This window comes from Gavialis gangeticus, unplaced genomic scaffold (assembly GCF_001723915.1).
Source record: "Gavialis gangeticus isolate Ggan-Ray unplaced genomic scaffold, GavGan_comp1, whole genome shotgun sequence".
NCBI classification, from domain to species: Eukaryota; Metazoa; Chordata; order Crocodylia; family Gavialidae; genus Gavialis; species Gavialis gangeticus.
The window spans coordinates 76,825,797-76,849,349 of record NW_017728993.1 but is presented as its reverse complement, the minus strand read 5'-3'; the positions used below and the strand labels follow the sequence as shown (position 1 = coordinate 76,849,349).

At 42.7% G+C, this 23,553-nt stretch overlaps 1 protein-coding gene and 1 long non-coding RNA gene across 2 annotated transcripts in view; one reads left to right on the top strand and one right to left on the bottom strand.

Moving 5' to 3' along the window:
- LOC109287086 overlaps positions 1-4,986 on the bottom strand; it is a 56,899-nt gene extending 51,913 nt beyond the window's left edge. The window contains exon 1 of the long non-coding RNA XR_002094762.1: positions 4,881-4,986. This is a non-coding gene — a long non-coding RNA (uncharacterized LOC109287086). The remainder of the gene's footprint in view (positions 1-4,880) is intronic.
- KCNT2 (potassium sodium-activated channel subfamily T member 2) overlaps positions 1-23,553 on the top strand; it is a 451,804-nt gene that overhangs the window by 229,468 nt on the left and 198,783 nt on the right. Inside the window, exons 10-12 of the mRNA XM_019502030.1 lie at positions 14,413-14,593; positions 19,587-19,751; positions 21,859-21,995. Of these exons, the coding sequence (XP_019357575.1) occupies positions 14,413-14,593; positions 19,587-19,751; positions 21,859-21,995 (483 nt within the window). The remainder of the gene's footprint in view (positions 1-14,412; positions 14,594-19,586; positions 19,752-21,858; positions 21,996-23,553) is intronic.

The following is a 23,553-nucleotide window of genomic DNA, read 5'->3' as shown; positions in this document are numbered from 1 at the left end:
GCCCATCCACACTCCATTGGCCCTGGGTTCCCCACACCCACAGCATGAAGAGGGGTGGGACACAGATCAGAAATTTACTGAGCATCCCATGTCCCCACAGGTGGGCAGGCATGGACCTATCACACCCTGAGGAAGGCATCAATGCTGGCAGTGATGTCCTCCTTGGCAGTTGGGAGCAGGGACAGGTAGCACTACCACAGGTAGTCCTCCAGGCAGTGGTGGAGGTTGTGGGGCAGTCCAGGCTTTCTCCCCGTACCATTGTAGTTCAGGGTCCCGAACCAGGAATGCAGGTATGCCTGGGCACCAGGAGGGATAGCAGCAGCAGGGTATAATGGCTTGAGTACCCATCATCTTGTAAAAACATCTCACTTCAGACTGCCAGAGGCATGTGCAGCAACGGCATGCTCAGAGCACAAAGGCTGCATGGGGGGAGGCTGGCCCTGGGGTGCCTCCCCAGAGTGGCCCCCAGAGGGCAGGGTGGGGTCCTGGCCAGCCCCTTGCCCCAGGAACCCCATGCATCCTGAACCTGGGTGCCATGGGCTGGGAAGCAGCATGGCAGAATCGTTGGCTTGCAGGGGGAGACTGGGGGCAGCAGGGTCTGGAGCCATGGCAGCAGGTGTTGCCAGCAACCTGGCCTGCCCACCCTAGGAAGAGGGTTGAGGAGGCAGGCTGCCTGTGGCCAGCACCCAGAAGGCCACTAGTCCCAGGAGTGCAAGCAGGGACAGGGGTCTCAGGCAGCAGCTGCCTGGGCCTGGGCCTGGGCCTGGGTCTGGGCCTGGGCCTGGGCCTGCCCAGCTAGCTTACCATGGTCCTGGGAACCTGTACATGGCTGACCCCCAATCTGAGGCTGGGCAGCACATAGCCCCTGGTGCACAGCATCTTATCTCTGCAATTTACAAACTCTCACAAAAGGCTTCTGTTTCTTGCCTCTGCAGGGCTAACATCTGGATGCAAGGCCACCAGCCCCAGCAGGGGTGTGGTTTCTGGGTCACTGCCACCCACTGCTGGAGCTTCCCAGTTGCACCGGCTGCACCAGCAGTGCACTATGGCTCAGATCCTCTTGGTCCAGTGGCTGGTAGTGATGGCAGAGGAGTGGGAGGCATGGGAACAGGCCTGGTGGGCAGAAGATGTCACTTGGGCAGACACATGGGACCTGGTGAAATGGTACCACTGCACCTAAATGGAAGCTCTGAAGTGGGAGCACCTAGAGCTGCTCCAGCAGCAGGAGGACACCATCAGCCAGGTCCTGTACACCCTCATGGGGTTGGCAGCTGTGTCCATGGCCCCCATTGCCGAGCCCCCACTCATGGCCCCTCAAGACCCCTGGGTCCCACTGCCTGCCCCACAGCAGGCCCCTGCCTGGGGCTGGGAGGAGGTCCTTGGACCTCCAGCCCACCAGACCCCCTGGCCCAGACCCCTCCCCAGACCTCCCACCACCCACCTGGGCCTGGCTCTACCACTCTTCCCAGTACCATACACCTGAAGACCTGGCTGTGCATGAGGCCACTGCCCACTGGGGTTGCTGTGGCACCCTGGCCCGCAGGGGAATGTGCTGAGGCTAGGGTGATAGGCACTTGCCTTCGGGCTCTGCTCCCTAGACCTGCCCCCAAAGCCTCCCACTCTGGGCTCAAAACCCAGAAATAATTCTAATTATAAATAGTTTTCTGATTGTAAATAGTTTTCTGATTGTAAGTTTCTTTAATCATTGCTGGGTGGGGAGGGTGATGAAAGGGCTCTGTTGGTTGGTGGGGGAGTTCTGTTGGTTGTGAGGGCTAGGGATGAGGTGGGTGTTGTTAGGGAAATAAAATGTTTTTGTTTCAAACATGTGCCTGACCTGAGAGTGATGCTAGGGGTGGTCAGGGGTTGAGGTGTGTGGGTGGCAGGGAAGGCAGGCTGGAGTAGGGAGTGCAGGAGGAGGGGATCAGGTAGGGCCTCCTGCAGGTGATGCCCTGGCTGCCACTGGCAGGTGCATGGCTGTCCTGGGGCCTGGGTCAGGGGAGCTGCTGGGGCCAGAAGGGCCAGCACTATAGCCAGCAGGAGCATGGGGTGCTGGTCATTGCTGGCAGGGACAGGGGTAGCCATGGTGCTGAAGAAGCCATAGCAGGTGGCCCTGGAGTAGCTGGAGTAGCCATGGCATTGGGTGGTAGGGTAGGCAAGGAGGGACTTGCTATATGCTGCTCCTGTGCTGGGCACATATCTCCTGGGCAGGGAAGGGGTTGGCCAAGAAGGGCAGGGCTGTATTTCCAAGATGGCTGCCAAGTGCTGGGAGCTGGCTTTGACTTCAACATGGCTGCCAAGTACTGGCAACTATGTGGCCAGAGGCTTAATCTTCCCACAGTGGCCACAGGGTTGAAAAGGCTTGGCACTAGATTTAGTGCCATGTTCCTGCACGTGGAGACACCTGCCAAAAATCTAGTTAGCTTAATGTGCAGTAAATGTAGTTACACTTAAATGCACGTGTAGATATTCCCAAAGAGGACTGTATGCCTAGTGGGTTACCTATTGGTGGCATCCCCTTAGGTGGACACGGTGACATGATGTAGCCTTGGTTACCTCTGTTTTTTACAGGACTGAGGTACAACCTACTTGTTTCAGACTCATCAGTCTCTGAGGCAGACTGACATACTGGCCACTTCCCCACTTCCTCTCTGTAAAGGGGAAAACTTAATAGAACAGTGCTTTTGGATCTCCATACTCTCAGCTTTGGAAAACAGTACTATCACCAGTACAGCAGCTGAGGAGTCCCACTCACCTAGCTCTGAACCTAGCTATTGTGTCTCAATCTAGATCGTTGTTCTACTCTTCCTCCATGGTTTCTTTCACATCCCTTCTTGATCTTATTTGGTAGCAAGTTATCTGGTATGAAGCCCAATCCAGTAGCCATTTTGAGAATGCACTTAACACATACACTTAAGCCTTCTATTAAAATGCAGTTGTGGCTTTAGTTTTTAAAATCTACCTGAAAGAGAAGGAAGAAATGCTGATGGTTCCTATCATATGATAACTTAGTGGTTAGAGTGGTCAGCAAGGAAAATAGAAACATTGATTTGGTGTCCTCCTCAACCTTCTGTGAAAGAACTGCATCCCAGTCCCCTCTCTTTTTGGGTTGTCTGTTCTTCCCTTCTCTCTCTACCCATGTGTCTATTAACCGGGTTCCAGGCAACCGCCTGGTTTCCTAGGGGATCCCCTAGGGAGGGGAAATCCTCTCTCTCTTTGGCCAGGTCTATTGTTACATTTCCTGCCTTTGACCTGGAGGGCAGTCCCAAGGCAGTGGTCCCCACTCAAGGTGAGGGATGATGTTACTCAAACTCACTGGGCAACATCAGTGATGCTCATAAAATACCTGATGTTGGTTGGGTCCAGGTGGTGAGGTCAGAAAGGTTATAAATAGGGCATCTATAAATCTTCCATCTTAGGAGAGGGGAGAGACATCTTCTGGTCACTGAACCAGGCTGAAGCTGTGTACCTCCAGAATACTCTGAACGTTACTGTGAGTAACTTATCTGAATTATAGCCAGTAACTTAGACCTAAGTGTTCTAGATGTGTGCTAAAAGGGCAAGTGAGCCCCTTTCACAGTTTTGCTGAAGGCTGTTTTTTTTTCAAAATTCCTTTTGGTTTGTATTTCATCCCTATGCCCTCTCTCTCCAATCAATAAAGCTATCTATCATGGCAAGCCTTTGCATGGCTGACTAAGGGAGGCTACTTTCTATGCTTCAGGCTAAAGGAAGCACCCCAAGATCTCACGGTGGGTTAAGCATCCTCAAAGTCTACAAGGCCAGTGTACCACAGAGGGCACAGAGACCGGACAAAGACCAGACCCCAGGTGGTGGCAGTGTTTACCCCAGGCCTGCGGGTGTGCTCCAGAAAGGGGGTCAGCTGGATGTAGGTGCCCCAGGGGAGGCACTCAAAGCTTGGTTCTTGGTTGGGCACAGTGAGGCGAGTGGCTCAGTGCAGGAGTGCCTCCTATCGGCTCGCCACACCTGCCATAGTTGAAATTGACACTCCCAGGAGAGTTCTCAAGGGTTTATGTAAGAATGGGGTGAGGGCTATTACAATGCAACAAAGAATGCAAGATTAATAGAGCTAGAGGGACAGTACAAGATAAAATAGTATGCTGTGGTCAAATTGTTAAGACACCCACCTGGGAGCAGAATATCCTGGGTTCCAACCCCTTGTTCAAAGACTCTTCTATGGTTTACATTTGTCAGTCATTGGATGAATGCACAAGCAGTCCTGGGAATGGGGACCAGAACCTTCCTCATTTTCTCACAGAGCAGAGGTATAACCTCTGGGGGAACATACAGTCCCTGGATCTTAAGCAGATGAAGCTGTCTGCTTGCAGACATGAATCAGGTACCTAAACTCTGGAGTTTACACTCACAGGTCTGGCATTTCCCACCTGTCTAGGTGTAGGAGGCTCAATGCCCAAAGTAATATTTTTTGGGGGTCATTATTCCGAGTCATCTAATTTTTCCAACTCACTGGGCATGTCTACATGTGCACTTTAATGTGCAGTATCCTATTGTGCATTAAAGTGTCACGTAAAAACCATGCTATTACACTAATGCACAGTAAAAAAGGGTACTTTAAATTAAGTGCTACCTAAAAACCATGCACAATCGTTACTGTGTATTAAGGTAGCATAATGCACATTAGTTTAGTACCTCACATTGGAGGTATTAAATGTAATGCTCATTAGGAAAGCACCTTAATGCATGTGTAGACATGCCCACTGTGTAGAGAACCCAGGGCCTAATGCACACAGAATCAACACAGTAGATTTAGTTATATGATATCGACATATTTAATTATGTTTAATTATGTTGTCACTAAATTTGTAGTTTTCAACGAACTGCAATTTTTTTTCGTGAATACAGACAATGAAATAGATGCTGACAGAAAAGGGAAGTTGGAAGAATTAGCAGTTGCTTACAACAGTTAGAATTTTAGTCACCTGAGGCATGAGAGGCACTTTTTAAATTGGAGAAGCAGCACATTAACTGGATTTTTCTGCTTCAATGATCTGCAATAAAATTGTTGAAAATAGAGATTTTTAATCATTAAATTTTCAAAAGGATTCTATCTTCTGAATTAATAAGAGTTAAAGAGCCTAACTCCTCCCACATACATTTAACAAATATTTGGATAATGAATATTTAAATTGCTAATTGGATTATTCATGTTGCTTAACTCCTAGCCCATAGGTGACACATAGCAGGAGCACAGGGGGGCACGTGCCCCCCCGACAGGGCCATCCTCACTGCCAGTGGATGCTTTCTACCTCTGGCCCAGTTGCCAATGCTGCCAGAGGCATCTGCAGATGCTCGCCAGCTCTGGCCCTGCCGCAGACACCATCACATTAGCAGATACTCACCAGCTCCAGCCCTGCCGCCAATGCTGCCAGCAGCATCTGCAGCTGCTTGCTAGCTCTGCCCCCATCGCCGACACTGTCGGTGGCTTCTGCAGGTGCCCCACCAGACTCAGGAGGCACCAGTCACCCATGTCATAGCCTGAATGTGTGGGTGGTTTTTCTAACTACCATCACACCTCTGGAGTATTTTAAAATGTCACTGCAAGGAGTAAGAAGTGCGATTTTCTAAGCCTATCATATTTGTGAATATCACTTACTGAATTAGAGGCTGGCCTTTGAACTTTGAAAAGTTTTCTGGAATACCAGATACCTGACATAATATTTCATATCCTAATTAGATTATATGCTAATAACATCACATCTATACCTCATCTGATAAGGTAACTACTTTGGTAACTTTTCAGGTAGAAGATGGCTGAAATGATAAAAATGCAGACTAAATGTTTCTGTTTTCTGCACTCTCACTGATTCACTGTCACTGTGTGACAAGATGAGTCAGTCACTCCATGGGGGATTTTAACAAACACAGGGGCCAAACATAAAGGATTTACATGATCAGGGTGTAAGTACCTATAATTCATGAATGGGACACTGCATATATGAAAACATATATTTGATGGGAAAAAATGCATTATTGGTCTGGTGTTATCTCTGGTTGACTAATGCACAATTCCTCTAGATTAGGTATTGTGCCAAATTTGGCCTTCAGCTATATTAGTGCGACCCCCCAAATCAATGTCTTTTCAGTGTTGCTTTACTTCTACTTTCTCACAAAATATTGCAGCAGCATGAACAGAAAGGGTCATAATCTGTGTGGTATAGTAAATATTTATACAGGGTAATGCTATTTCACTACTTACCTTAAAAAGTTGTTTTGAAATTACTGGAAGTCACATGGTTCACTAATAGAAGTTTTCTCTTACAAGTTCAGCTGTTATAAACATTAGCTCTCAATGGAACTCTACAGGAGAATGTCTTCCAGAAAAAAAACAGCATTACATAATGAACCTCATTTCCTGGGCAATTTTGCTAGCCTTTTCCATGAATCAAAATTAATGTTTCATAAATAGATGGGAAAAAAACCCTCATAAAATTAACATCATCTGAAAAAAAGAACATAAAAACCAAATTGATTCATTGGAATTTGGACAGATGTATTAATCTGTCAGGTGGTTATATTGCAGCAGGCCTATTATGTCTCCCTGCTAAGATACTTGGCTTCTGATGAGGAAAGCACTGGGGCTCAGGGACATGGTACATAAGCATTCCTGGAGTTGTCAGACTTTTGTTTTACAACAACAGTTTTACAAAGATAAAATTGGGAAGCAGGGAGTTACTTTTTTAGCTAAAAGGCAGAATTAGTGTCTGAAATTGGCCTAGGGAGATGCTATAAAATAACTATTATGAGTTGCCAATATAAGTACTGTTTTGTTGAGAAACATTCCAAGCTTATACCCATGCAACTGCATTGACTTTTAGGGCCTGATCCAAAAATTATTAGAGTCAGTTGAAATTTGTACATCTCAGGATGTTTAGGCTAGGTGCTAAAAAATAACAGTCACATACAGAAACAAGACAGGGTAAATACTGGTGAAATGAAATGAATTTGGAAAAAAAAATCTAGAGGTTTCTATGGAGTTGTCTGATACAACAATACCAAGGAGTGAAGGAGAAAAGCTGAAAAATGTATAGATTTGTGTCTCTGAAAAGTAAAAAATGTGAATTTGGAATCAGTTCTTAGTATTTTTCAGTGAATACCCCTTCAGTCACCAGGATGTTTGGGTGCCTATACATGTGATCTGGGGAGCAGGGAGGGGGTGCATTCTAAAAAGAGCAGCTCTTGGGATCCACTCTAATTAAAACGCAACAGCATCTCATGTATTCAGTGTCTTGCATTTCAAAATGGTGGCAGGGGCACTTTAAATAAAGCTCATTGAATGAGGGATGCTGAATACATGAGATGCTGCAGCATGCTGGAGTGTTCTAATTAAAAAGCTCCAGCAGACTCATTAATCGAATTTGCTCCAATGTGTTCTAATCAAAATGCATCAGAGCATTTGTGTAGCCACCTATTATGGGCAAACCCATTACAACTGACTAAAAAAACTTGAGTATAAGTTTAGCAGGTATAATATTCAAACAAAAGAAAAAGTGGCAGGGCATGGACTGCCTACATTATTTCAAGATGCCTCATTATGTTTCTTTAAAGTTTTGATGTAATAGAATAATTCCCACAGGCTTACAAAGCTGCTTGCATGGACTGCTGTGCAGGACTGAGACTATAGGTTTATTTTATAAGTGTAATACAATTTTGCCACATGACTACCTGATTAAAATATTTAATTGCACTTTTATTATTATAATGTCAGAAATTGCATCTCTATTTGGGCTAGTCCAAACTTTCTGTCATAATGTTCTTGATAGAAAATTACTTTTCAACTGAATGGAAATATTAAAACAAACCAAAAAAAAAATCAATTTTCTTCAAAAGTCTGAAAGCGTCAGTGAAGTATTTTTGGTTCTGGCAATATTTTGACACATTTGTTTTTGAGCAACTGAAATGTTCAAATGCAGGAGATGAGAAAAATGTACATAAACTTGAAAAAAGAAAAAAGAAATTAAAATTGAAATGTGAAGAAAAACAATTTTCTGACCCTCTTTATTCTCTTTTTCTTTCCATTTCCCAGGAATTTGCACTTTGCCCTTTGTAATTTGTTGGTTATTGTCAAATTTGTTATTCTTTAACTTACTTCATGGTTTACGCCAACATCAAAAGTATTGGCAAGCATCAGGTTATAATTTGGAGGGGGAGGGGTTATTTTTTTCTCCGCCTAGTGGCTGTGTAGAAACACACCATAACATTTAAACCAATGGATTCTTAAAGGAAATAGATATTTAGACTTCAGGGGACAACTATAATTTATCATTCAGTATAAGATACTTGCTTTTTAATCCAGTATGGTGAATGAATAACTGAATAATGTTTTCCCTGTTGTCACTTCCCTGATATGAGTGTTCACCAACAGTGAACATTACTCATTCTGTTAACTCAGCCAACTGCTTTGAAGTATTTAATGATTATACAAATTCTGCAAGTCCCAAATATCTTTCTCCCATAATGTGTCAGTTTGGCTATGTGTAGATAGTAAACTTACTGTCCTCAAGTGGTGGCTCCCTCAGTAACACTGTATTGCTTTAATCCTTTTTCATCTGAAACAAGAAGCTCTATAGCTGCATCCTTTGGTATTTGGAGCAAAGTAATTAGCACTGATGAATGCTGCACCAGTTAACATTCCACCAAGTGAATTAAACCCATCCATGTAGACATGGCTATACTGTTTTTTACCCAGAACTGTGATACCAGCTTGAGTGTGCCAGACCTGGAGATGGCAAATTTAGAATATAGACATAATCTGTAAACTATTACAGCTATTTCATTAGTAAAATAAGGATATACAGACTAAATGAAAGTAAGGTAAGGTGGATACACAACTACCTAGATCATTATACTTAACACATAGTTACCAATGGCTCAAAGTCTATCTGGGGAGAGGTATCAGGTAGATTTCCCAAAGGTCAGTTCTGGGTCTGGTATCATTTAACATTTTATTACTTATTTGGATGATGGGATGGAGTGTACGTTTAGCAAATCTGTGGGTGACACCAAGTTGTGTGGTGTTGTACAAGCTGGAGGGTAGGGTTAGGATCCAGAATGACTTAGATAAACTGGAGAAATGATCCAAAAATAATCAATCAGATGAAATCCAACAAGGACAAGTACAAAGTCCTATACCTAAAAATAACTGCATGTACAAATAGAGAGTGAGGAACGATTGGCTAGACCGTGGTACTGCAGAGAAGGACGTGTCGGCTGCAGTGGACCATGAGCTGAATAAGAACCAGCAATGTGCTCTTGTTGCAAAATAAATAGATAAATGCACACATTCCTGTGCATGTAAACACACATACCCTCCCACATACATATGGATATGTGTATGTGCACATACATATATACATATGTATTTTTTAAAAGGCCAGTATATACTAGGTATCATTAACAGAAGTGTCACTTTCCAATACTGGTTTTACCTGGAGTACTCTTGTCTAGTTTTGGGCTGCACACCTCACAAAAGATGTGGACTAACTGGAAAGAGTCTAGTGCAGGATGACAAAAATTATTTGGGCCTGTGAACCGTAATTTATGAAGAAAGTTTGAAAGAACTAGGGTTATTTAGCCTGGAGAAGAGAAGACTAAGGGAGAGATTTAATAACAGTCTTCAAAGACCTGAAGGGTGATTATAGACAGAATGGAGATAGACTTTTCTCTTTGGCAATAGGGAATAGGACTAGGAACAATGGCCTCAAACTGTAGCAGAAGGAATTTAGGATGGAGACTAGGAGAAATTTAGGACTATAAGGGTGGTAGAGCATTGAAATAGGCTACCTAGGAAAGCTGTGGAATCTCTATCTCTGGAAAATGTCAAGACAGACACTTGAATGGGATGGTTTAGTCAGGGATGATCCTTCAGTGAGCAGGGGGCTGAACTAGATGACCTTGTGAGGTCCCTTCCAGCCCTATTTTAGTTTGAGCATATGAATCTTCAAGAATTGCCTGGTAATTAAGACAAAAATGGACCCATATTAAAGCCAACTTTTTCTTTTACAATTTAAAGATTAAAAATCTTCAGTATTTTCCTCCTGGGCATGCGTTTAGAATTTAACAACCAAACTCTGCCAAACATCAATTTTTCTTTAAAGCTGGTAGTTCCTGCTATTGTCAAATCAAAGTTTTTTTCAAGTGCCTGCTCTTAAGAAGTCAATATCAGCATATGATGCAGTGTTGGGCTCTACGTGAAGTATAGCCAAAGACATCTGTTTCAGAATATTTGTACATAAAATGTTACTCCACCCACGCAAAAAACATTTTTCTACCTTTTTTTTCCCCTGATGGGAAATATGACTGATACCATTCCCGTAAAGACAGAAAACAACTTTTTTCTACATACAGGCATCCTTGAAACTATCTTAAAATCAATCAAGCAAACACAATGAATGGTCTCGTTGGTCAATTAATGATTAACCCAGGGTGGGAGCATCGTTCCTAGGGTCAAATCTGTGAAGACTTTATCCAGAAAATTCCTCGTTGCCTCCCACAAGATATTTGCTTCAGTATCATCTGCAGAGTTACAACCTTTTAAAAAATGTATTTCTCATGCACCCCCATCACTGTGCTGTCTAAACACAAAGCCAGTAGTCACATATAAATGTTATTGTTTCATGTTTCTACAGCATAGTGTGATGGTATTGTCTACTTTACTTATTTTATGTAAATACTAAGAATATCAGCAAAGTGTCTTCTCCAAAGAACATTTTTGTTAATTAGCTCATCCAAGTAACAGGTTTCCTTTCAAACATTTTAGACTGGTGATTGGCATAATACACACAATATTTGTACAAACAATGAGACTGCCTCAAGTAGAGGAGGTAAGCAAGGTGCATAATACATTCTTCATACACCTCTGAAATGCACTATATGATTATTTTTATAGCAAGAAAATGCATATCTGCATATGTTACAACCTTTTACTATACTGCTTAGGTAGGTCTGATCAAATTATTGGTTGTGAACAATTATTAATTTTGATCTTTCTTGGAAAAGTTCATTTCCAATGTTTCAATTTGATCAGTTCCAGATTTGTGATCCCTTCTCCTCCAATTTCTCAGCTTTATGTCTTTGTAGTGACCCTTTGCTGTGCCCTGTTAGAGTGTAGCAGCTTTGCACCACGAACCTCTGAGTGAATGGTGCTAAACTATCTGGTACCCTGAGTAGCATGATAAACATAATTATAAAAGATGACATTACACACGCATTGTTTTAAAATCCCAATATAAGCTACCCTTGCTGCTGGTAGATTTTTCCATCTAATCTTTTTTGCAACAGCATGGTTCAAATCTAATTTCATCTGGAGCATGATTTTGCTCCCCAACAATTATTGATTCCTACCTTAGGATGCTCACAAATTAGTGGAAATCAGATTTAAAAAATAAACAAACGAAAACCAAGCTTGTCTTTTCACATTCCGCTGAGATCTTAAATTTTCCAGATAAAATAATAGCTCTGCTAAAAACAAGTCTATATTGATAAGAATATTGAATAAACTATACCAGAATTTAGCACCTGATATTTTTAATTTACACGAGACATTTATGTGATCCACTTCTTTACAAAATTGTATTTTGACCTGAACAATATGCAACTATGACACTTGTTACGCTATGATACCAGTTGCAAATTGTGGTATTCAGCTCAAAATTTATAAATTGGTATAAAAAAATATTTCTTTAGTTATTTGAGAACATAACTTAGGGGAAGCATCTGCATAAAGGGGAATTTCGACATGTCCATGTTCCCTAATTCCTAGAGTAATCCTAAAGTAAGCTATAGCTCCTTTAGGCTGTTTTGATTTCTGACAGCCACCAATGGCAATCTGAGGCATGGGAAGTCCCTAGACATCTTCCCTTCTTCCTGACCAGGTCAGAAATGCTGGCTGGAAGAGTGGATGGATAATGTATGAGACACTATACTGGTAAAAGCTGACCATTATAGGGATCACCCTACACTGAACTACTGCAGCTAACTCCAATCAAAGTATTATTTATAATTAAACTGTTGGATACTTCCTAAAATCAATCCCTATTCCCCACAAACACATAGAAATCCACTGAAGCAATTAGGCAGAAACAATTTATTCCTGCTGTAGTAAACCAGTCCTTAGCTGATAGATGACAGTCCTTTTGTGTCTGAATTTTTTTGATATCATAGCTAGGAGAGATAGGCTTTTTAAAAACTCTTGTGTAGTTTGGCACATGCAAAATAAGTAATCACAGATGCCAGGAAACACAAAAAATTTCCAGTAAATGAAGCTGCTGAATGCTCCAAAGTTCAAATGGTATCTAAACAAGGCTTATCTTTCCTAATCTTTAGAGATCATGGGTGTTATTGTTTTTAACTTCTCCTTTTTGTTTGAAATTTTGGTCGATTTTTAAACTGTTCTTCATGCATTTACTTTCTTTTTTCTTCTGCATCTCTGTTTTAATAGGTGTGTTGTCTGACTTTCCTATTGTTTTGAACCCTCTGCTATACCAATTTTATGTTTAAATCATTTATTTGACTGCACTGAAATGTGGTAGCACTGATAAAAAAAAGTTACAAACGTAAAATTATATAAAAGAGGAAGAATCAGGTCCTACACTTTAAAAATAGATATTTTCTGTATATTCAGCCATTACTGTAGCTTATCATCTCAAATTCTGTAGCTAAGTAGAAGATATTATGAGTCTGAATTGCTTAAAAAGATGTCCGATATATCGTGCAGGATCTCAGTATGTGATGAATTTCATTCAATGAGAGAAAAGCACCAAGGTAGCCAGTGATAATAGAAGAGTTTGGAATCCAAACACACTTTTGATTCAAAAACAGGTGCAATGTAGAGGCATTTTAATTTTGCAATAGCCCATTTTTCAAGAATGTATTTCCCTGTGAGAAAGTTCTTTATTTTAAATACTAAAAAAAGTAGCCTGATACAAGGGGACTTTAAAAAGAAGCCATACTGAAGACTTCCTTACCTGGCATCAGTGGCATATTAATTGAACTTTTTCACTCTGGTGATAATCCCAAATGATTCCTCTCATTAAATTTCAGGACATATTGGCAAAAACAAAATGCACCTGTTCAAAAATATATACATTTGTCTTTTTCTTAAAAATGGATAAGCTAATGTGATTATGGAGGAAAGATCTGAGCTGCCACTTCAGTGAAAAAATCTGGAACAAAATGCGTAGGAATATAAATTCATCAATTCTGACTGAAGGCTGAAACTTTTCCAACAAAAATAATCTTTAGAACATTTTGAGATGTGTGAAAACTACAAATGCTAGAACTGTGAAGAGGAAACAAGGAATGTGATCCATATGTTATGGAAATGCCACAGCCCACTAGTAAATTATTTCTGGAGAACAGAACAGTGTAACTGCTAGCACTGTTATAAATACTGGGGCTCCCTGGTGATACAAGGCTTTCACCCTGGGGAATTCTAGTGGTCATCTGCTACCAGGTGGATATCATGCATCAAACAGTCATCATGTATACTAGGTCATCGGCCAGAAACTTTTCAAACTCAGGTCAGAAACAGGTCAGTTGTAAGACCCAACTACCACCACAACCAACCACTTCTCCCCACCGTGGCACAAGAGAAATTCTTGCACTTCAAACCTACATTTTTTTCAACTCCAGTTTTTACAAATATGAAATCTGCCCATCAAGAATTCAGGGCATATTCATATACATTGGTTGAACTGACTTCTATATTAGATGTTTGTATTTACTGAAAATAGACTTCACATTTTCTCAGCACAGCATCAAATTAGCAAGAGATATTGGTAGACCACTTGAGATAATTCCACAAGCTATCCTGATGTGTACTAACTGACAAAGAAAAAATCATCTGGCCCCTGTCACTTGCCATTTCCAGTAGTGTGAGCTAATAGTTCTTGCCACAATAATGATGTAACCTAACAGAAAACTACCAAGCGCAAAGAAGATATGCACTGTTTCTTTGCCACAAAATAATCATATCTTTGCAAAAAATAAAATATGGTTTAAAAAAAACTCTGAACGCTTGCAGAGTATGCTGTTTGTTACAAAGGATATTACCAATACATATTGTTATTTATATGTAACAATACTTACTTTTTGATGCCTACCACTAATCAAAATCTAGCAATATGACCAAGGCTGTCATTTTGAAATAAGGAGAAAATGACAATTAAAACTGATGATGAATTACATTTAAAAATAATTTAAAAAACACATTTTGGTAAGAACCTGAAAAAAGCTATTCTTGAAACTTATGTCTTTGCTAAGCAATGCATGCTTTTGTAGAAAAATAATTATTTATACTTGTAACAACATCATAGAATTTGGATTTATCCAAGTTGTGTGTGTTATTTTTCATGTCTCTATTCATTCTCTTTCACTTAGTATTTGTGGAATTCAGCATCTGGAGCGAGCAGGAAACAAGCTGACTCTCTTTGACTCCCTTTATTTCTGCATAGTGACATTTTCCACTGTGGGCTTTGGGGATGTTACACCCAAGATATGGCCTTCAAAACTGCTGGTTGTCATTATGATCTGTGTTGCCCTTGTGGTGTTACCCATACAGGTAAACCCTAACTGTTTTCCATTTAAGAATATTTAGTGGGGAAAAAATGTCAAAAAACTTATAATCATTAAAATTGCCCTTACTATCTGTATACCTAACCCCTTTTCTGCAATCACACTTGGAGCTTTCTTTTCTCCCTGTTTTTAAAATATATTTGTAGACTGTGTTTGTATGAGAAAATTACCAGGGCATGAATTTTCAGTTCCTTGTGTAAAGAGGTGGTGCTTTTCATATACCGTGGAACCTATAGACTTTGCATATTGTTCAAATTTATCCCCAGTTTAGGTTTTGATTTTATTACTAACTTAAACAGCACCAGCAAATCATGACTGCTGCATTCATCTTGTGCACTCTGTCTGCTACTACCTTTGATTCTCTCTCCCTGCATTCCTATGCTAGAGTTAGAATGAAGTAACTTGTTATATATAGACAAGGGGCAGACAATTATTTTGGGTGAACGGCAGCTTACCGAGTTTTGGCAAGCTGTCGAGGGCTACATAGGTAGCCCCACCCCTTAACAGGTGCCCCGCCCCCCTGGCCACCATTTTGGGACTGGAAGTTTTTCCCCTAACCTCTGGCCACCCATAATAATATGCTTTAATTTAATTTTTAAAAATATTTTTGTCCTGATTTGTAGGCATTTGTGGTATATATGCAGAAGTGATTGAGTATAGGGGTTTATGGGTGTGTGTGGATGTGTGTGTGTGTGTGTGGGTATAGATGTGGGTATGGGAGCCATGTAATGCAGCTGGCTGGGCAGAAAAGTGGAGAAAGGGGCAGGGGGGAGTGGAAGTGAGTGGGAGCATGGGGCCTGCACCAATGTCCTGAGGCCAGCACCAGCGGTGCCCAGATTTGGGTGGTAGGAGCATGGGGCGTGGGCTGGTAGGGGTCTGTGGAGCTGGGCTGGGCTACATCAGCAGGAAGAGTGGGGAGCTGATCCTGCTCCATAGAGCCCCTGCTGGCTGGTACTCCACGCTTCTGCCACCCTGCTCTGGCCCCCACCAGCACTGGCCCCAGGACACTGCTGTGGGCCCCGTGCTCCCACCTGACTGCCACTGGCTCCCATGTGCCTTCTCACTCCCAGTGCCCCCACCCCAGGCCCATGATACAGGCAGGGAGCAGCACATAGCCCCGACCCCAAGCTCACCTGCAGTGAACAAGCTGGTGCTCACCGTGAGTGAAAAATCGCACCCCCTCCCCCCCCGCCCCCCGCCTGCCTGGCACCCTGTGCTGCAGCTGTGGTACTGGCATGGGCCAGCATGCAGCCCTGACCCCACATGCCCTGCACTAACTGGAGGGGGATGCGCTGGTGCTCAGCATGGGACTCAAGTGCACCCCCCCCCATGCCTGGTGCCCTGTGCTGCAGCTGCTCACAGACTGTACGGGGCTGTCCTGCCTTTTGCCACATCAATGCTGCCCTGTGGGGCAGTGGTGGCAAAGTAGAGCAGGCACAGGCAGCTATGCGCAGGCTTAGAGTGGGAAGGGGAAGCAGCTGCTTTTTGCCAGTGCTGAGCACCAGCTTGCTACCTGCCATCACTGCTAGCCTGGGCCTCGCACAATTTCCTGGATCTCCCATCAGGGCTGAGCCATGGCAGCTCAGTAGAAGCTGCTGCTCAGCAAGGAGGAAAGTGGCTACTCCGCTTGCTGCCACTGGCCAGTGTATGCTGCGGCTGCCTGCCCAGAGCCCATGCCATGTTAGGCCATGGTTTGGCTGCTTTACTGCCACCTCTGTGCTCCTTAAAAGCTGCTTCACATGGCCACTGCTGCCGCACTGGGCAGCCCAGATGTAGTGGTGAAACAGCTGCACCAAACACTGCATGGCGGTGATGAGAGCGGTGGTCACTTTCCTCTGCTCTGAGCAGCAGCTTCTGGGGAGTGAGCTGGTGCTTAGTACAAGGGAAAAGCAGCCGCTCCCCCTTCCCATGGCCAGCACCCCCTGCTGCAGCCACTCGGAGCCCATGCAGGGATGCCTGTGCGTGCTCTCCATGGCCACCACTGCCCCATGGGGCAGCAGTGAAATGGTGGAGAGGCAGGACAGCCATGCACGGGCTGTGAGAGGCTGCAGCAGGAAGCATCAGACATGAGGGGGGGCACTTTTCCCCTGCACTGAGCACCAGCTCATTCTTCACAGGTGAGCGTGGGGTTGGGGCTGTGCGCTGCTCTCCCCCGTACTGCTGGGCTGGGGCAGGGACACTGGGAGTGAATGGGCATGCGGGAGCAAGCGGCAGGCAGGTGGGAGCTTGGGGCCTGTGCTGGTGAGCTTTAACCTGTGGGTGCCTGCATTTTAAGCGCCCTTAGTATTGTCTAAGTGTAATGTGTAAACTTTACCCTCAACTGGAAAAAGTCTGATTTAAACTTTGACTTCAGTAAAAAGCCTTGGCATTTCTATATGTTATGGAGGGTTGGGATTTTTCATGTGAAAAAAGGGTTTTCATCAGACATACCAATTTGTCAAAGCCAAATTATTTCATGGCAATTTTCAAGTTGAGTTTGTCAGCTGAATTGACAGATGATTCTGAGGCTTCTGGGCTAGGGACAGACATTACACATAAACCAGTTTAAGTGATCAGAAACTGGCCTAAACTTGTAACAGAACAGATAATCAGTGCACATAAACGGGTTTAAAAATGGCTGAAACCAGTTTGAGATAAACCTGATTGAATGTAGTATCATACTTAACTGATTTGGGTCAGACTGGTTTATGCAATGTCTGTCCCAGACCCCAGAGTCTGCAGATCATTCTGTGTGTCAATTTCACTGTATTGACTGACCCAGGGCTGGGCCTCCAGCATTCCCAGTTTCCCTGTCCAAGACCAGTAGGGCTGTGCGAGGCTTCGGACAGAGCTTCAGATACAGAGAAGCTTCAGATGCTTTGGGGTCCAAAGCAGCACATCTGGGTCAAAGCACTGGCCTTGTTAGGCTTCCCAAAGCAGTTCAGAGCTCCGGAAGAGCTTTGGAGCCTCCTCGGAGCCGCCTCAGAGATCCAGACATAGGGTATAATGCGGAAACAATAAAATATCTATAACTTTGTTGTTTTTTGTCTGATTTGGATGAAGTTTTCAGAGGTGGTAGACTCTATAGAGAGGATGAAGCTTGACAAGTTTCAAGAAGTTTGGTGCAGGGGTTTGGGGGGAACGGCACCCCAAATTCTTGAAAGCAAAATTCATGTCACATCTAGGTGTTACAACATAGTGGGGTGACCACTGCAGGGCTGGTAGCCTCTGCTGAGGCCACAGAGCCTGCCAAGTTTCAAGAAGATTGATCGGTTCAGGGGTTTTGGGGCAACTGTACCCCAAATTCATGAAAGCAAAACTCCTGTCATGTCTATACGTTACAACATAGTGGGGTTAAAGCTGCAGGGGTGCTAGCTCTCGCTGAGGCCACAAAGCCTACCAAGTTTCAAGAAGATCGGTGCAGGGTTTTGGGGGGAACTGCCCCCAAGTTTCATCCAAATTGGACAAAAAACAACAAAGTTATAGATCTTCCATTGATTCCCCATTATACCCTATGGCTGGATCTCTGAGGTGGCTCCAAAGCTTCGGAGACGCTTCAGCCAGATCCAGGCAGAAACCCGGTCCAGAGCTCTGGGTCGGATAGCGGCCATCCAAAGCGGCCAGATCCGAAGCCAGATCGGATTGCTGCTGATTTGCACAGGCCTAAAAACCAGAAAACAAGAAACCCCAAGAGCTTTCAGGGCTTCCAGGATCTGTGCCATGAATGAGGTCACATTTCTTCCTGGAAATGTAATTATTTCAAAACTTTTAGTTGGAATGTTAATATAATCTCGATTAGCTTTATCATAGGGATGACTGAGCAGAAAAGGTCTGCATCCATGTGCAGCATCCTAAAGGTTTCCAATGTATAGCTAACCAACAACAATATTTAAGTAAACTTAAATAGAGAGAGACTCGGTGTTGTGGTCTGAGCAAAAGATGAATGGAGGCATGGGAACATATCCTGATCTCATATTTTGGCTCTGATACTGAATTGATTAGAAACAAGTTGTGTCAGTTTTCCATATGTAGAATGGAAATACAAGAACAACCCTGTTTGGGAACAGTGTTGTTAACATTTACCTGTATTTTTTTAAAACAATTTTAAAACTGAAATGGTTTACATGAGCTTTATAAAATATTTTTCCAAGCAGTTTACTGAAACATTGCTCATATGCTCTTAATGACTGGTTATATCACAGAACACATTGCATCCTAGATTTTCCTTTATTGGATTACAAAGTAGGTTTCATGGTAAGGCAGTGTGTACTAAGTATGGTGGCAAAGGAAAAATGCTGTTTAACAGTTGCTATAGCTGATACTTAAAAAATCTGCAGTTCTTCAGAAACGGCAGCAGAACAGAATGCATTTTTCCTGTTCACCATAGATTTAAGTGTTGTCAATACTGATACAGCATGCCAAACATAGACTATTCACAGACTTGATTGTATAAAATGCTACTATCTTTAGAGTCTTAAATTTGGTGGCGGGGGAAGGGCAGGGGGGATTGAGATATTGCCCCAACTAAATCATTATAAGTGTAATAAATCAGTGCATCTTTTAGATTCCCAGCTCCTGAACTCATGTAATTACATAATTACATCAGAATATCAGTTTTAACTTGGTGGGTGGGGAGGGGGAAGAGAAAAGATGGAAAATGTGAGCCTTCAGGTTTAAACACTGGAAACTAAATAAGGAGATGCAGTATTTATTGTTTAAATTAAAAAAAAATCATGTTTTAATCCAGTTTTATGATACTCAGCATTTCTGATTGCTTCATTTGGGCCATCCTGATTTATTAATGAAACATCCAGTCTCTCATCCCATCCAGATTGTTTCAAATTGCTGCTCTTGTAAAGCAAGAATGACTAACAGGATCCAAGTTTGACCTTAATTAAATGAGCACCTGGATTAGTCCATGGAAACATTAACAACTCATCATGATAAAGAATCTTATATTAATTTTGTGTGTTTCATTTACATTTTACAATCCATTGCAGTTTGAACAGCTGGCTTATTTGTGGATGGAGAGGCAAAAGTCGGGTGGTAACTACAGTCGACACAGAGCTCAGACAGAGAAACATGTTGTATTGTGTGTCAGCTCTCTGAAGATTGATCTGCTTATGGATTTCTTAAATGAGTTCTATGCTCATCCCAGACTGCAGGTATATTTACAATGTAACAAAAATAATAAGAAACTCAGTTAGATGCTAGCCCATTGCAGACTGCCTTCTGGAACAGCTACAATTTGTAGACCTGAATTAATTTTGAGTGGGGACACTTCCTACAATAAGAAACTCAGATGTATTATTACATCCCTTTGTTTTAAATTAAGCTAAGTGGATTAGACAGATAGAATTATGCTTTTGTCACAAATACTTTGATTTATTTAAATTATACTCAAATATTTTAATAAAAAATCATTTTCTTTTAGTTCAAATCATGTAAAATAATGACAACATGGTTATTTCTTTTCCCTTTGGTATTTAGAGGACTAATTCAAAACCTCCACAGAAGTCACTGAGAGTTTTTTTGCTGACTTTGTGAGGTTTGTCTCACTGTAATGATTAAGACAGAAATGGAGAAAACAGAGTAATAAACAAAGATCCTGAAACCGAAGATTACTGCTAAGCAGGAATCTGGTTTTCTGTTTACCACGGAAAAATGCGGTAAAACATAGATTTTCTCATTTTGAGGAGATAAACCCAGATTTTCTCCTTCAAAGGAGAAATATGCAGGAAAAGGCAGGTTTCCCCTTGCAGGGTGGCAGTTCCAGCCTTCAAGGGGCTGGGGTGAATGGGATGAAGGCAATCAGGCGGGGGGTACCATTTACACATGCACATGGCCACCAGGCAGCCTGGAGAGCAGCTCCCACAGCTCTTCATATGTAAGCTGAGGAGGGGGGGAGGTATTGAGGTCCCCACAGTGAGGAAGGGAGTTGGGCAGGGCTGGGGCTGGGGCTGCTGCCCAGCCAATGTGATTCATGGGGTTTTGGGTCTGGGGCCATGTTTGGCTGCAGAGTCCAGGTGGGGAGTAAGATGGAGTTGTGGGCAGCTTGTATGGGCGGCTGGCTCCCTGCTACTGTGCACACTCCCAGGGGGGCCATGATTTGTCCACAGAGTAGGGCTGGGGGCAGGCTGCCCACTACATGTTCAGGGCTGCTCACCCTGCTGCTTTCTCCCCAGGGCCTCCAGGACCCAGCAGGCAGGGCCCGGCATGTCAGGGCAGTGCCGGGGGGAAGCTCAGTGCCACCAGTGGGAGCCCTGCGCTACCATGGCAAGGCACCCCCTGCCTCCCCAGCAGCAGCAGGGGTGGTGGTGCAGAGTTGTGCCTCCTGCTCCTGCCAGGCAGGCAAGAAGTGCCTCTCCATGGCAGTGTGGGACTCCCAGTGGTGGCACAAGCCTCTCTGCCCTGCTCTACCCTTACACGCTGGGTCCCACTCAGTGGGCTGTGAAGGGCCAGGTGGAGGGCAGCAGGGCAGGGAGCTCTTAGGCCACAGCAGGCAGCCCACACCAGCCTCAGCCTCAGCCTCACAGCCTCTGCTGTGCCTGTGCTACCCATGGGCGAGAGGAAGCCAGGCTCCACGTTCTGCTCTGCCACAGCCTCCCATGGGCAGCAGCCAGGGCTCAGGCACTGTTGTAGGGGTAGGGCAGGGGGACCTGGGTCTTTGGCTGCATAGCCCTGGCAGCTGGGGACACCTTCCAGCAGGGCTGGGGGCGCAGGGGGCTGTGGGTAGGGAGTGAGGGCAACCAGAAGGCCTGGGGGCCTGTGGCTTGGGAGCGAGGGGTAATGACATGGGCAGGGCACCAGCATATCATGGCTGCTCAGTGCCACAAACAAGTAGCAGGGCGGGGGGCAGCTGCAGGGAGAGCTCTGACTTTTTATGATAAAATAACTCACAATCAAATGCTAAGATTTATAGGTATTTAGAATTGATTTTATTATTCAAATTATATATGTGTGTATATATATATGTATGTGTGTTTGTGTGTGTGTGTGTGTGTGTGTATATATACACATATACATACACACACACACACACACACACACATATAGTGATGGTTCATTTTAATCATGGAAAAATGTAGATTTAGGGTTCCTTTTTTAACTGAAAATCGGGGATTTTTTTTTAAATCAGAGAAAAACAGGATTCCTGGTTTATCACAGACCTTTTTCACCTCCAGATTTTCTATTAGCCAATTCTCCACTAACAACAGAAGGCAATATTAAGTAATTAATGTGCCTTTTCTACACTCCCTTATGTTTTGACAGGATTATTATGTGGTTATTTTGTGTCCAACTGAGATGGATGCTCAGGTCCGAAGGGTGTTGCAAATCCCAATGTGGTCCCAGAGGGTTATCTATCTGCAAGGTTCAGCACTGAAAGATCAAGACCTGTTGAGAGCTAAGTAGGCAGATTCTAAGTAACATATTTTTATTTTAATATTTTATGTGACTTGTTTCAACTTTCTGCTTAAATAAGTTATAGACATAATGAGTCAGATGAAAAAGGAATGTGGGCATGTATTTTAAAAGGCTAACATGTACATCTGAAGCATACTGTTTTTGTTGTTGTTGTTTTTCCCCTAAAGCAATCTATCTTTTTATTGGACTAAGTTTTTCTTTATTTTACATTATATATTTTTTTCTTTACTATAGATAGATATTGTTTATATATCTATATATATCTCTATCTATATATGTATGTGTATATGTATATATAAAAAAAAATGAGAAATTTAAAAAAAAATGCTTTTGAAGAAAAAGCCCTGGAAAGGTAGTGATTGGCTCCAGAATTTGCTTAAATGATGATGGGAGCATTTCTGTTGACTAAATGAGGTAATTTTATTACCTGATATAGTGGAACCCCCATACTGTAAGCAGTTTGCTTTACCTACTGTACTAAACTTTTGTAGTCTCCTGCTTCAAAACATTATTTCTATAGCAAGTGTCTATAGATAATTATACACCCAGGCTTTTTAAGAATTTACTCCTCTCTTCTAGGAAGGACATACCTATCCAATATGTGACATACCCAGCCATTAGGATAATTTGGGGATGGGGAGCAAGATAGCAGCCCTGCATACTGACTTCGAGAGTGCAAAAATGGCAGCCACTGTAACTACTACCACCCCAGCTGCCGCCACTGTTCTTCTGGCAAAAACTTCCTATGTATATCTCTGTACACATCTCTCAACCAAAATAGTGACCACCACAAAAAAAGATCCCATTCCTTAAACTTTTAGTGCTGGTAGCCTCCAATTTGCAATCCTTTCTATTTATAGAACAGTTTTATAAGTGCACTTAGCTTTTGTAGATATTTCCCATATGTTTAAAAGATGATAATGTAAAGGAGTCAAATTTGTTAGGGTTCTTGACATGGATCACATCCTTTCAATGATCTGTCTCTTAAAAAAATCCTGGATCCATTTAAAAGAAGAAAAATGAATGGTCTTTTCAGAATGAGTTTAATTATATATTTGTTTATTTATGTATTTGCTACATGCAAGAGTTTCCAGTTTTAATTTCCTGCTATCTTGATAAAAGATTGGTTGGATTTAGCTGGCATTAGTCCTACACATTGGGAGGTGAAAATAAATCAAAATGCTGTTCCTGAAAGGCAATTATATGAATTTAGCCTATAATAACCTGAAGCTAGTCAACTGAAGAATTGTACTTTATCCTAAAGAACATGTAATTGAATGTACCTGTCACAGAATAAATTTTAACGTATCCTAAGGGACTAAGCGTACTAGGAATTTAATAGAACATTTAATATGAAATATAACCCAATAACTAAGAGATTGCTAGAGTTCAATTCTGTTTAATGAGAACATAGTGTGCTGAAAAGATAGATGCATATTAAACCTTTCAATTAAATAACATGGAGGTTTCGGTTACAAGTAATAGAAAAAAGAACTTCATTATCAAACTTAATGTCGGATTATCAAAATGTATACACACACA